At 49.5% G+C, this 14,603-nt stretch overlaps 1 protein-coding gene across 4 annotated transcripts in view; it reads right to left on the bottom strand.

Annotated features, from left to right (window-relative positions):
- DEPDC5 (DEP domain containing 5, GATOR1 subcomplex subunit) overlaps window positions 1–14,603 on the bottom strand; it is a 72,923-nt gene that overhangs the window by 39,467 nt on the left and 18,853 nt on the right. For all 4 annotated transcript variants that reach the window (XM_040251149.1, XM_040251151.1, XM_040251150.1 and 1 more), the window contains exons 13-24: window positions 14,325–14,428; window positions 13,902–13,976; window positions 12,465–12,599; window positions 11,670–11,731; window positions 11,458–11,531; window positions 10,628–10,697; window positions 10,395–10,431; window positions 9,365–9,485; window positions 6,653–6,873; window positions 5,277–5,480; window positions 4,411–4,546; window positions 2,838–2,935 (exon numbers count right to left, since the gene is read on the bottom strand). In XM_040251149.1, coding sequence (XP_040107083.1) covers window positions 2,838–2,935; window positions 4,411–4,546; window positions 5,277–5,480; window positions 6,653–6,873; window positions 9,365–9,485; window positions 10,395–10,431; window positions 10,628–10,697; window positions 11,458–11,531; window positions 11,670–11,731; window positions 12,465–12,599; window positions 13,902–13,976; window positions 14,325–14,428 — 1,337 coding nt within the window. The remainder of the gene's footprint in view (window positions 1–2,837; window positions 2,936–4,410; window positions 4,547–5,276; window positions 5,481–6,652; window positions 6,874–9,364; window positions 9,486–10,394; window positions 10,432–10,627; window positions 10,698–11,457; window positions 11,532–11,669; window positions 11,732–12,464; window positions 12,600–13,901; window positions 13,977–14,324; window positions 14,429–14,603) is intronic.

The following is a 14,603-nucleotide window of genomic DNA, read 5'->3' as shown; positions in this document are numbered from 1 at the left end:
ATTTCTGTTGCAGCACATGGGCTCTCTAGTCGTGGGCACGGGCTTAGTTGCTTTGCAGATTGAACCCACATCCACTGCACTGCAAGGCAGATTCTTAACCGCTAGATTGCCAGGGAGGTCCCTTGCCTTTATCATATTCTGAAGGTACTTTACAAGAGCCTGGCAGCCAAGTAACATTTTCAGCCCCCAAGCACAGGGATCGAAAGGATCTTAGCCCTAAACTTTTATTCAACATGTCTTCTCATTCAAAATCAATGACGGAAAGATGGACTAGAAATAGGAAGGAAATAATTACGATACTTTAGGAATTCTCTCACTGCCAATCCAGTTTCCAAGCCTTCAGTTCAGTTCAGTTCAGTGGCTCAGTCATATCCGACTCTTTGCGACCCCATGAATCGCAGCACACCAGGCCTCCCTGTTCATCACCAACTCCCGGAGTTCACTCAGACTCACGTCCATTGAGTCCGTGATGCCATCCAGCCATCTCATCCTCTGTCGTCCCCTTCTCCTCCTGCCCCCAATCCCTCCCAGCATCAAAGTCTTTTCCAGTGAATCAACTCTTCGCATGAGCTGGCCAAAGTGGAGTTTCAGCTTTAGCATCATTCCTTCCAAAGAGATCCCAGGGTTGATCTCCTTCAGAATGGACTGGTTGGATCTCCTTGCAGTCCAAGGGACTCTCAAGAGTCTTCTCCAACACCACAGTTCAAACGCATCAATTCTTCAGCGCTCAGCCTTCTTCACAGTCCAACTCTCACATCCATACATGACCACAGGAAAAACCATAGCCTTGACTAGACGGACCTTAGTCGGCAAAGTAATGTCTCTGCTTTTGAATATACTGTCTAGGTTGGTCATAACTTTTCTTCCAAGGAGTAAGCGTCTTTTAATTTCATGGCTGCAGTCACCATCTGCAGTGATTTTGGAGCCCAAGAAAATAAAGTCTGACACTGTTTCCACTGTTCCTCCATCTATTTCCCATGAAGTGATGGGACCAGATGCCATGATCTTCGTTTTCTAAATGTTGAGCTTTAACCCAACTTTTTCACTCTCCTCTTTCCCTTTCATCAAGAGGCTTTTTAGTTCCTCTTCACTTTCTGCCATAAGGGTGGTGTCATCTGCATATCTGAGGTGATTGATATTTCTCCCGGCAATCTTGATTCCAGCTTGTGTTTCTTCCAGTCCAGCGTTTCTCATGATGTACTCTGCATATAAGTTAAATAAGCAGGGTGACAATAGACAGCCTCGACGTACTCCTTTTCCTATTTGGAACCAGTCTGTTGTTCCATGTCCAGTTCTAACTGTTGCTTCCTGACCTGCATACAGATTTCTCAAGAGGCAGGTTAGGTGGTCTGGTATTCCCATCTCTTTCAGAATTTTCTACAGTTTCTTGTGATCCACACAGTCAAAGGCTTTGGCATAGTCAATAAAGCAGAAATAGATGTTTTTCTGGAACTCTCTTGCTTTTTCCATGATCCAGCGGATGTTGGCAATTTGATCTCTGGTTCCTCTGCCTTTTCTAAAACAAGGTTAGGCCGCCAGAAACATCACTAGCTGAATCCACCCGCAACTTTATTAACTAATTTTATAAAATTTCAATTTCGTTGTCTTCCTCAAGTCAAGTTTCAGAAAGGCAAGTTAACTTACAGAAAACGAAGACGTGAGATAGTAACTTCATTGTTTCTTTCAGTTTTAATGTTTTCCGTATTCATTTGGTATACTATCTATCCTTTGAGGCTTTCCAAAATCTGCCACCCGTCTAAACTCATGTTCCCCTACCCCTGTAAAGGCTCTCTGAATAGTGCAGAAATCAGAAACAGTAGCAAATGTGGGAGACATAAGAGAGGCGAGTTTGACCCCTGGGTCAGGAAGACCCCCTGGAGGAGGGCATGGCAACCCACTGCAGTACTCTTGCCTGGAGGATCCCATGGACAGAGGAGCCTGGCGGGCTACAGTCCACGGGGTCACAGAGAGCTGCACACACCTCAGCACAGAAACAGCAGGACAGCTGGCTGCTGGCTGGAGAGACCAGAATAACGCCTCCACATCTCTGGGTGTTAAGTTGCTACGTGTGTCAAATGTATTTAACGACTTACTCCCTACAGGAATGATCAGATAACAAGTGCTTCCAAAAAGCATAAAGCCTGTATCAATAAAAGCTCCTACCCTCCCTGCACTTAGAATCCCTCACCTTCTAACTCTCCTCCTGACCAAATACCACCCCTTCGCATCTGAGGTGCCTATCCACTTCTGTAAGCCAGTGGTCCTCATACTTTTTGGCCCCAGGGACCAGTTTTGTGGAAGACACTTTTTCCATGGACTGGGGAGGGAGGGGGATGGTCTTGAGATGATTCAAGCACATTACATTTATTGGGCACTTTATTTCCATTACATCAGCTCCACCTCAGACCATCGGGCATTAGATCCCAGAGGCTGGAGACCCCTGTTGTAAGCAACAAGGCCACCCTTCTCTTCTCTAATCTCAAACCACACTGCTCCCTCTGGGTCTTTGATCATTTTTATGGGGGTGGGGGGGGTCTCCTTCCACATATAATTGAAAGCTTCCAGGCCTGGTGCAGCCCTCAATAGTGATCTCATAAGCAGCCCTCAACCACGACTCACTGACAGACCAATGATAAATGTGTTCCCGACCAACATGTTCTCAGCTAAAAACATAACGTGCGGCCCATTTATAATTCCATGCATTATACAGCACGGCTTCCAAATAGGTCACCCGAAATTGTGGCTGAAATGATCCTGAAATAGACATGGCCCTGCTTTTCCGTCCCCATGTCTCTCCCGGGGGTGGGCCTGCTCAGAGCGTCTCTTGGGCGGGTTACCTGCACCACTGCCGCTGAGCAAGCTGACCGAGAGTTCCTCCGTCCCAGCGAAGCTCAAGAAGGACGTGCTGTCGCCAGGCTGGCGGGAAGTGCTGTGCCTGCAGAGAACAAACAGAGCCCAGCCGCCTGGCTTAATGGGGATCATCACCTCTTTTATCCTGCTCACCCTGTCTCTGGGGGGTTTTCATCAAAAACAGGCCTGAACGTTTGGCCACATGGGCTGGCAAACACTGAGATCCACATCACAGCTGCCAGGCTTCGGGATTCAGAGCGCATCCAGCTCTAGACTCCCACCCTGGTACCCCAGCTGCGTTCCCATCGCCATGCCAGATGCCTGCCCTCTCCATCCTAAGCCTGCCCCTGCTGATACCCACAGCGGGACGTGAGGTGCTTCGACAGAGGTATCACATTAACCGGGTAAAGAGGGTCACGCCCTGCTTGTGTCCCACATCCAGCCCATGGGATGCTGGGATGACTGGAAAGGGGCCAAAGATTGCTCCTTGCAAGAGTAACGCATCACAGAAGATCCAGTATAGCCTAGGCTAGAGCATGTCAAGGTTTAAATGACTTTCTTCCTCGGCTGACTCTCTCTGGATGCCTTGTAACACATTTAGAACCCCAGTTCAAAAAGACTTGTTTCTCATGTATAATAACATGTAAGAATCGAAATGCCAGTCTATGTCTGATGCAGGATATGACACGCTTGGGGCTGACGCGCGGGGATGACCCAGAGAGATGTTGTGGGGAGGGGAGTGGGAGGGGGGTTCATGTTTGGGAACGCATGTACACCTGTGGTGGATTCATGTCAATCTATGCCAAAACCAATACAGAATTGTAAAGTAAAAATTAAAAATAAATAAATAAATTAAAAAAAAAAATAAAAAATAAATACAGAAAAAAAAAAAAAAGACTTGTTTCTATAAACACAGGCCTTGGTCTCCATTGTTTTTACTTATTTACTTTTTATCAAGCCAAATTTTAATAATATAGAAATATATAATAGTCCTTGATCAAAAATATCACTTGAAAGTCAGTAGTACCCATCTTATGATTTGCAATTTGTCACCCATTGCTATTAACTCAATTCTTATACAGTGGTTATTTTGAGATCCTAAACAATGCAATAAAATATGAAAAACAATTAAAAAGATAAATATTCGCAGTGGAGGCATGACTCTAATTCTTTCGGGATCCATTGCTTTCAGCATTAACTCAGCAGTGGGATTCCTCAATGACCAAAATGACAAAAGTCACAGACTGACTGCCCAGAACACACAGCAGGAACCACCGGCCCTGGAATTCATTTTCACCCTTGACTGAGGATCAGAAGTAACTCATGTCTGCGGTTGACAAAGCGTGTTTTGAATTAAAGCGGAAGCTAAAGCAAGGGCCTGGGAAACATCTTTGGCCAAAACAGCCCAGGCTCTCTGTGCCAACGGGCCCAGGGAAGGGGACTGATAGAGGGCGCTGCTGCAGCCTCACCACGTCCCCGAGCCTCCCAGGCGTGGCGTGTCCCGGGCAGCCTGTTCCGCCATCACCCCAGCACCTCCCAGAGCCCCAGGCCCAGCCTCACCTGCCAGCGGCCTCGTGGTACGCCAGCTCCAGCAGCTCCGCGGAGGAGTGGGTCAGCTCCCTCTGCCCGCTGCCCTGCAGCTCTGCCATATTCTGTCGGGTCTGGTGATGGATCTGAATGGCCTCTCCGGACGGTCCTATCCAGACAGAGACCCATTGACCCATCATCCCCCCAGAAGCCAGAGCCACACACTCCAGCTCACACTGTCTCTCTTCCTGCTGCTGGGACATGAGCGCTGGAGAGGCTGAAAGGCAACCACAGCACAGAGGAACATCATGTCCTCAACCCTCTCGCTCCCAGACAGGACATCGCCTTCTCTGAGCAAGGCTTGTCCTGTGAGGCCTCAGCCTAAGAATATTGCAGGGGACTTCCCTGGTGGTGCAGTGGATAAGAATCCGCCTGCCAGTGCAGGGGACACAGGTTCAATCTCTGGTCTGGGCAGATCCCACACACCTTGCAGCAACTAATCCTGCAGGCCACAACTACTGACCCCATGCTCTAGAGCCTGAGAGCCACAAGATTAATTCACCAAAATGAGAAGCGCACACACTGCAACTAGAGAGGAGCCCCGACTCATCGCAACTAGAGAAAGCCTGCACACAACGACGAAGGCCCAGCACAGCCAGGAATGATGAGAGGGAGAATATCGTGGGAGCCTCTGTTTCACACACTTCAGCTGAGACACGGGAGAGAAAGACAGCAGCGCAGGAGGCAGGGGCTCCTCCCGGGAGGCTTAGCCCGGGTCAGGCAAGGAGGACACACCTGGCGGCCCCTGCCTCCAGGTGCAGAGAAGGCCAAGCAGGGGCGGGTGCTGCGGGCCCGCACTAGGAGTTCCTGGCCGGGGCTCTCTCCCAAGAAAAACTTACCCACGGGGAAAGTGTGCATCCAGCGCCTCCTGTTGGATGTGAGCTTCATGGGCATCCGCGAGGGCGCAAAGGGGTTAATCAGTGCCCGCTGGGGCGCGTACCCGCCGGGGCGGACGTGCAGCATGGACTCTGCGCTGCCCACGTGGAACCTGCCCGGCGCGCTAGAATCCCGCTGTGGTGGCTCCATCATGTTCTCCAGGACGTCTGCCGGTTACCGTGGGGATGAGGGGGGAGCACAGAGAGAAAGCACAGGGTCACAGGGAAAGCAGGACTAGGCAGGAGAGCCTCCGAGGCCAACAAGGACCTTGGAGGGTGCACACGTGAGGGAAATGAGGGAAATCGCCAAATTATAAAGGAATGGAATACTGGGTTTGTTTACTTTTTAAACACTTAAGGAGGTTCTGGTCCCTAAATTACTAGCCTAGTGAAGCCACACCCAAAGCCGATGGGGAGGACCACACATTGCCTGGATACCCCAGACTCTGAGCCGGATGCAATGACTCCATGGAGCTGTCTCCTCTGGGGATGGGGTGGGTGTATTCTGTATACGGGAGGAACAATACAGGTAGGTATTCGGTGACCAGAAGGGAGGACCCTGGCAGAGACAGCCCAAGTGTTCAGTTCACTAGACCCGTCTGATTTTCCTCTGAGGCTCACAAGGAGAGGGCAGTTTCCAGCCCCTTTGCACTGGGGCCACAGAACAGTTCCAGTCAGCAGACAGGCAGAAGTGACCTGCTCCACCTGCAGGTCTGGACCACTGATGATCCACTCATGATCTCCATTCTCCTCTCCCCTGCTGTGGAAACTCTGGAGACCTGTGTTGATGACCCAGGCGTCCCAGGATAGAAGAAACCCCAGGCCCTAGGTGACTGGGTGGACAGAAACCCCCTCCCACTGATGCAGAGGCCTGGAACATGAATAAGCAATCCATGTGACTGTGTTTAAAAAAATAATAAATTCACAGGAGGAAAAATGAGGAAATGAGTGTATCCAGCCTTGACCAGGCATGGAGATGGCACGCTATTTAGACCCAAGCCGTCCCAACCAATGACAGACAGGTCCCTAACCTGAGTGGATCAAAGAGCTGAAACCTACAACCAGGTGCCCTGGGGAATGTCGCATGCCCACCAAGCAAACACCCAGGTTAGAAAGTGGGTCCGGGGCCTCCCCTGGTGGTCCAGTGGCTAAGACTCTGTGCTCCCAGGGCAGGGGGCCTGGAGCTGATCCCTGGCCAGAGACCTAGACCACATGGGCCACAACTAAGAGAGATCCGAACAGCGAAGAGTGAAGCGCTGAGTGCTGCCGATAACACCCGACGTAGCGAAATGAAGAAAGAAACAGAAGACTAAGGCGGCTGCCCAGCCCTGCCCTCTGACCTCGAGTGCTGGTGTAGCCCAGGGAGCTGCTGACTTCGTACTGGTGCAGGATGGGGTGCGGGATCACCAGGATGTTGGCGCTCCTGCCCAGTGAGCTGTCGTCGGAGGCCTGGCTCCTCACCTCCTCCGTGGGCAGCGGCCGGCCGGGCAGCGAAGGGCTGGACGAAACGTCACAGGAGCTGGTGCTCTTCCGGCTGTGACTCTCCCGCTCTCGCACAGACCTGGCAGGCAGGAGACCAAGTCACTGTCTCCAGCCCGGGCTACATGGAAGACCAGTAACGATAACCCCCCATGGGACCTCTGGGTGGGAGGTGACGCAGGAGGTACTCTGTCCTGAGCAGCTCCAGGAAGAAACAGTAGAAATGATGGACAGTCCTCCCGTGGCCAGAGTGCTGGGATCAGAACCTTAGAGAAGCGATCCCTCAGTCTGATGCCACCTCATTCCACCATGAAGCTCGCGTCACAGAGAATGGAGTTTTGACTTGAGGTCATCCAGGAGGAAGCACACAGCACCAGCTGAGACATCTCCTGGCATCAGAAATCGAATCTAAATCTCATTGGGCCTCCAGAGACGATCGCCAGTTTACAGGAGACTCAGGGATGACAGGGCAAGGTAAACATAATAAAGGAAATAAAGAGCCAGAGGAAGAAAAAGCAAGACACTCTACAGTCACAGAAAGGACACAAGATGGAATGCCACATGTGCATCTGCTTCAGATCCCAACTCAAGCAAACTAACTGTACAAACTGCATTTTTGAGACAATTGGGAAGTCTGGAGAGGGACTGGCTATCAGAGGATATTAGCAATTAGTGTGAATTTTGTTACCAGTAACACAGGTACTGTGATCATGTTGGGTTTTGTTTTTTGTTTTTTTAATTCTTACTTGTTAGAGACACACGCCGAAATATTTACAGGTTAAAAAAAAAAAGGGTATCTGAGATCTGTTTCAGAATACTCCAACGAAATTTCAAATGTGGGAGAAGTGATAAAACAAGATTGGCAACATCCTGATAACTGTTCACTTTACTAGTCTCTGAACGTTTCCTTAGTAAAAATTAAAAACAACAACAACAGTATGCCCTTATTAAAACATGAAACTCCCTGAGACAGGAGCCTCTAGAAGTGGCAGGAAGAAGGATCAGAAGACAGAAGTCCAATGGAAGCAAAAATTCAGAATGAAAGAGTCAGCAACTGCCCACAGGGCTGCCCCTGTAGTATCAGAGCTATTCTCTCTCTACCTGGAAGAGTTTTAAAGTGAGAGCTTAAATGGAGCCTGAAGATAGACCCCAAGGGCAGACTGCACATTTCATTATTCCAACAATAAATATTTGAGCACCAGCATATGCTCAGCCCAGTGGAGGGACAGAGCTCCGATTAGGGCATGGTCTATGTCTGAGTCTCTGGGACATCAGGTCTTGCCATCTTTGGTCAGAAGAAAGAAAACCAAAGATCTTGGATCCTGAACGTGTTCTTAGATGCTCAGAAGAAAAGCACCACCAAGCCCTGAGGCAGCACCCACGTGCAGGGAGCTGCTGCTAACAGCACTTACTCTAAGCTCTAAGCACTCTCGGGACCAGACATCAGGATGGGATGAGGGGAGTGGACAGAAGATGAGCACGTGGCCACGAAGAGCCCGTCTGTCATGATGTGAAGAGATGGGAGGTTTTTCTAGCCAGTGGTACTGAGTTACAGCACACTTTCCATACTAAGAAATGCAGAAAATAGACTGGCAATGCTTGGTCAATGAGGGGGAAAGAAAAAAAAAGCTAGAACTCTGTTTCCCACATTCTAAAAAAAAATTCTACACAAATCACTAAGCATAAAAACTAAGACTACAGGGACTTCCCTGGCGGTCCGGGGGTAAGGGCTCCAAGTCTCCACTGCAGGGAGGGGTGTCGTCTGATCCCTGGTTTGGGAATCACACGCCACAATGTGCAGTCAAAAACAGACAAACAAAAACCAAGACTAAAAGAACTAGGAGAAAAGACAAAATACACATCTTGGATCTGGGATGGCTTTCTTACACTAGACCCAGAAATGAGTATGTTGGTAAATCTAAATACATCACAGTGAAAAACTACCATGTGACCCAAATACCAGGGAGCAAATTCCAAACACAAGAGTTAAAGAAAGAAAAGTATCTTGCCCTCTGGGAATAATAAACCTAAAGGAAACTCTGGACGCTGGGATTGAGCTATTGCTCTAACTTGGTAGATGATAAAGAATCTGCCTGCAGTACAGGAGACCTGGGTTCGATCCCTGGGTTGGGAAGATCCCCTGGAGAAGGGAACGGCTACCCACTCCATGATTCTTGCCTGGAGAACTCCATGGACAGAGGAGTCTGGTGGGCTATAGTCCATGGGCTCGCAAAGAGTTAGACACAACTGAGTAACTAACACACTTTCACTTTATCTATTAGGGGCTGCTCAGTGAAATGAAGATTCTAGAATTCACAAATTGTTCCTCTTGACTAGAAAAAGCAGAATGCTCTCCTTATTTGCAAACACTTCATCAGAGCAAACATAGCTAACCAAACAGCTAGGCCAGAGAATAGGAAAACAGACTCCCTAACGATATACATACTATGGCTCCCATTTGGCTAATTTTAATTTAAGATATTTTCAAGGTTACTCTCATGCAGGTCCCTCCGGGGCCTCGGGTTTTCCTAGTTAGTTTCTATGTCCACCCCAAAGCACATCTGGCAGAGAACCTGCAGGTGCTGAGGCGCTGAGCCCGGGAGGGGCCAGGGAGCCTGAAGACTTGTGCGTCATAAGCATCGTAATCCACCTGGATGGGAAGGGCGTTCTCGGATTCTTTGGGGGTCCCAAGAGCTGAAACACATAAATAATACCAACTGTCACCAAAACACACTTCAACAAGACGCCTTCAGATGGTCTTCATCAAAATCTGCAAGGTACAGGTCGTAATCAGCATCTCCGGGTGAAAAACAATGAGCTAATAACCCATGATCAGGTTGCGAAGATTAAATGATTTTTGCATCAAAACGATAGACAAATTACTATTTACAAGCACTAAGTAAAGGCCAAATGATGGCACCATTTTCTTCTGTGATCCCATTGTTAAAAAACAGCATCTTAGTGGGGTGGGGGTGGGTGGGAGGGAGGCTCAAGAGGGAAGGGATATATGTATAGATACGGCTGATTCACACTGTTGCACAGCAGAAACTAACACAACATTGTAAAGCAATTATACTCCGATTAAAAGAATAAAAAAACCAATCATAAAAAATAGCACCTTGATGGATATGTTGGAGAAGGAAATGGCAACCCACTCCACTACTCTTGCCTGGAGAATCCCATGGACAAAGGAGCCTGGTGGGCTACAGTCCATAGGGGTCACAAAGAGCCAGACACAACTGAGCAACTATGTGTGTATACATACATACATACATATATATATATATATATATATATATATATGTATACACACACAATGTATATATTTAGTCCTTTAAAACTTTCCACTGGATTCCTATAACCAACCTATGGAAAATAAACACAAGATTTTGAAAAAAAATAAAAAAAACAAGTTTTGTTATCACCCACTTTGCAGTGGGTAATGACAAAAATATATGCAGTCATTAAGGGACCTTCCAAAGGTCACACAAGGGGAATTCAGGTCCCAAACTTGGCCATGAACTTTTTATGCAACCTCACAGAATCCTGTTGCCATGGCTCAGTTGACCCTAAAAGTGATGAAAGAAGGGAAAAAATACTCACATGTGTCACGCCCATTTTTTGCTTTCTCAGAGGTGGGCTGTAAAGTTAAACAGATAGTTAATCACTCCTGGAATCTGCCCTGCTGTGTATTTCTTTAATGCAGAAGACTATAAAATCTTAAAATGAATTTCTCAATTGCTACTCATGACCACGGGGGAACAGAGGGCATCTTAGGGCCAAAATAACAATATCAGTGACAGTCCCCAAAGGCTCTGCTGGTCAATGAAACCTACCTTCTTTCCTGCCAGTTTAATTCGTGGTGTGAAACTATTACAAAAGAGCTGGCTTTTGGATGTGTAGAAACTGTGAAAGAAACAGACAGGGTCACTCATCTAAACCCCTTTCATTTTATTTTTTTTAGTTTCTAAAACTCTTTGGCAGTGCCGCACGGCATGTGGGATCTTACTTCCCCACCAAGAATCAAACCCAGGCCCCCTGCAGCGCAAGTGCAGAGTCTTAACCACCGAACCACCGGGAAAGTCCTCAAACCCCTTTCATTCTAAACCTCCAGACACAGTCGGAATCCCAGCCGTTGATCAGCCCTCCTAGGAACGCTCACTCAGCCCTCAGTGAGCTTTCCAGTTCTAACTTTGCTTTGTAATTACTAGGAAACATTGGTTACGTTTTAAATTATTGTTCTATTCCTTTCCCCATAAATCGTCTCGTGTGCTAGTCTTGATTTCTAAGTGGTTTAGAACCTCCTCCTTGAGCTGAAGTCAGCAGGAACACTGAGGCCTAGTCCCAGTCAAGAGGAGGCACAGGGAGCTTCCTACAAACAGAGGGGCCCAGGACCAGCATCAGTCATCTGTGGGCTGTGGGAGTCGGAAACTGGTGTGGAAATAAGTCCTTCAAACTTGGTCTCATGCTTCTCACCACAGACTGTAATTATGTCAGGGCCATGGCTCTGCATGTAGAGAGACCTGAAGCAAATATGACAACTTAAAGTTTCCACATTTTCTTGACAAAAGATTTTATGGTAAGAGCTCAACAAGTTTGCAGAAAAAAATGGCAAGGGAGCTAAGAGAATCCCTGATCACCTACGGTGAATCCGGCTCTCGCTCACCTGTGGTTTATCCAGTGAGGGATGTTGTAGTCGTCCCCTAGACGGGAGTCGTGAGGGGCACTCCGATTGTGCAGCTGAAATGGGACAGAGCGTGGACCAGGTGAGCTGGGAAGCAGGCGGGACCCGGAGCCCCCCAGCTTCTCCGATTCTCACTATTCAAGACCACCCTGCACTGGAGCCGGGCTTTGAGCGAGCAGCGCGAGATCAGTCACCTTGAACAACGGGACAGCGTGCAGCGGCTGCTCCCCCATGCACACCAGGTCCACACCGATTCCTAAGGAACAAAAGGGAGAGCTGGGGGGTGTGCGCGATTTAAGTGGGGTCAGGGTTTGAGACACAGCTGACTTACAGCGCTGCCCGTGGCAGGTAAGAAGGAAATAGGAGCATTCCGTCTTTCTAACCTTCACCAAGTCCCCCCGCACCTGCCGCTAATCAGCGCTGGACAATCCGCCTCTGACTGCCTTGCTGGTCGTGATCTGTTGAGCAGACCACCATGGGGCCATGAGCACAGTTTCAAGGCCAGAGACGAAAGGGAACCCTGCCAGCTCAGTAAAAAGCGAAACAATTCCGTCAGTTAACAGAGTCTCTTTACTGGCCGTCGGGACTCATGTTCCCAACTGCGTCTTTCGTCTTGCTGTTGGAACGCAAATCGAGCTGGGGGAGGGGCGCAGCTTGCGGATGTTGCGGAGGGAGTACCAGGTGATCTCTGGTGCTTCCCAGGACGGGCTGACGGCCACTGGATCCTGGAAACAACGCCAAAGGGGTTCTCCAGCGTCAAGTACGTTTGGGACACTCGGCGCCGGTTGTGTCCTTTAGAGGCAAACAAGACACTCTGACACCTTCACACGGGCAACGAGGAGCTGTGCCTGACTGTGCAGTCCCAAGCTGACCGACCATGGAACTCTGTCACCTGACGTTACTCAGGTCCCCAGTCCCGATACTCAGAGCCCTAAGGCTAAGCCAGGCTGTGAACACAGGGACGCAGAGCAGCGCCCCGGGCGCATTACCGTTATCTATCATCCGCTGCTTGGTCAGGATCATGAGCAGCCGGTCCACTTCGAACACGCCCACCCCGGGTGTGATCACCACAGACATCTGCCCGGTTCGGTCAAAGTTGCGGTTGATGTAGTGCTTGTCAAACACTTGAAACAGAGCAAAAAGTCCTCCGGTGAAGATGCTACAGCTTCTCAGAAACCAGCCACTGGCCAGCGTTCCTGTGCTCTCGGACCCGATTCGTCCACGTCCCTATCAGAACGCCTGCCACCTCCTGGCCTGAGTTCACGTCTGTCCTTCCCCTTCGACGTTCAGAGCTTCCTGTGTATAGCTCTATGTTGCTGTCACCTTTGTTAATCCCCCTCTTCAAGGGCGTATACCTAGCCTGTGCAGCCTTGTGTGAGAAGTGAGAGTGTTGGTCGTTCAGTCGTGCCCAACTCTTTATGACCCCATGGACCACAGCCCGCCAGGTTCCTCTGTCCATGTGATTTTCCAGGTAAGAATACTGGAGTGGGTTGCCTTTTTCTCCTCCAGGGGATCTTTCTGACCCAGGGATAAAGCCCATGTCCCCTGCATTGCAGGCAGATTCTTTATTGTCTGAGACACCATGTCCAAATCTCATGTGGTTAACTTAAACCATCCATAAATGGATCTGCATTGCAACTTACAAGAATCAAATATTAATTAAGACAGTATTTGCTGCTAAATGTTACATGGCAGCCTGGAGGGGCGGGGCGTTTGGGGGAGAATGTATGTGTATGGCCGAGCACTTCTGCTCTACCTCATGCTACTAACAATGGTTCCTCTTGGGAAGGCTCTGACAGTGGAGGGAGAGGGGAGATTCTTACTTTACTTGAAGTACTTTTCTAGTATTTGAATTCTAGGAACGTGGGTTCCTTCTGTCATTTAAAAAAAAAAGTAGATTTATAAAAATTACTTAGAAGCAGTTGAGGGATGGAGTGGAAAGTGATAAAAACACAGTTTTGGGGAAAATAACGGACCCACGGAGGATTGCCTACGGCTCTTTACCCTCGGGACAGCATGAGACAGGGAAGTCAGCTGCCAGCAGAAGCCCCGAGACCAAATGGTGGCCATGCAACCCGTCCAACCAGGACTTCCCCGGCTGCCCAGTGGCTAAGAATCTGCCGTTCAGTGCAGGGGACATGGGTTCGATCCCTGGTCGGGGAACGAATATCCCACATGCCGTGGGGCAACTAAGCACTGCAACAAAAGCTCCCGCATGACGCAAGAAAGATCCTGCATGCTGCAAGTACGACCCGATGGGCCAATACATAAATATATGACTTATAAAGTTACTGCTTTCAGTTAATCTGGGGGGTAGGTGGCCAGGGGCATCACTAGCTCAGCCTGGGTCTCTGCACATCAGTAAAGAGAGGTCCACAGTCACATGGGCAGGGAACTCCCACACACCGCAGCTGCGCCTCACTCACCGTTGAAGGACAGGTTGATGGCCTCCAGGTAGTTTCCTTGTGCTGAGGTAGCATTGTCTCCATGGGGAAAGCCCTCTGCAGCAGAAGGCACAGACAAGGAACAACATCTCATGAAAGACGGACCCGTAAGAAACAAGCGGAAGGTGCCTGGCCCCACAGGCCCCCGCCCCGCAGAGGGGACAAGACTGAAGCTAACCTACGGCACGTGCAACGACCAGCGGGGCCCCCGCCCCGCAGAGGGGACAGGACTGAACCTACTGTACACGCAATGACCAGCGGGACCCCCAACCCGAGACAGACACCTGGCCAGAAGCAGAAGCCACACTCGGCACTGGGAAGGAGGCAAGCAGGAACCTCTGCGTCCCCCAGCCTCCACCCGAGCCCTCCCCTCCCAGCACACCTCCCGGCACCTAAGTGCAGTACCTGCCTGTTCCAGTCGCACCAGCACTGGGTACTGGATGAAGAGCTTTTTGATGGTCACGAGGAGCGAGGTCCATTCTTCCCTCCTCTCGTTCTGCACCACCACCCTGAAAGGAGCACCATCGCAAGGTGGGTGCTAAGCAGCGACCACACACGGGACATCGGGTCCCGTACAGGGTTTCACGGAAAGGGGAAGAAGGGACGCCTGGAGCTGGGGTCATTTATCATACAGCAATACATGATGAAGTCAAATGTGTTTAACAAACATTATCAGACCGGACT

This window comes from Oryx dammah, unplaced genomic scaffold, assembly GCF_014754425.2.
Source record: "Oryx dammah isolate SB20612 unplaced genomic scaffold, SCBI_Odam_1.1 HiC_scaffold_12, whole genome shotgun sequence".
NCBI classification, from domain to species: domain Eukaryota; kingdom Metazoa; phylum Chordata; class Mammalia; order Artiodactyla; family Bovidae; genus Oryx; species Oryx dammah.
Note: the sequence above shows the minus strand (reverse complement) of the source record. Positions and strands in the feature narration are given on the sequence as shown.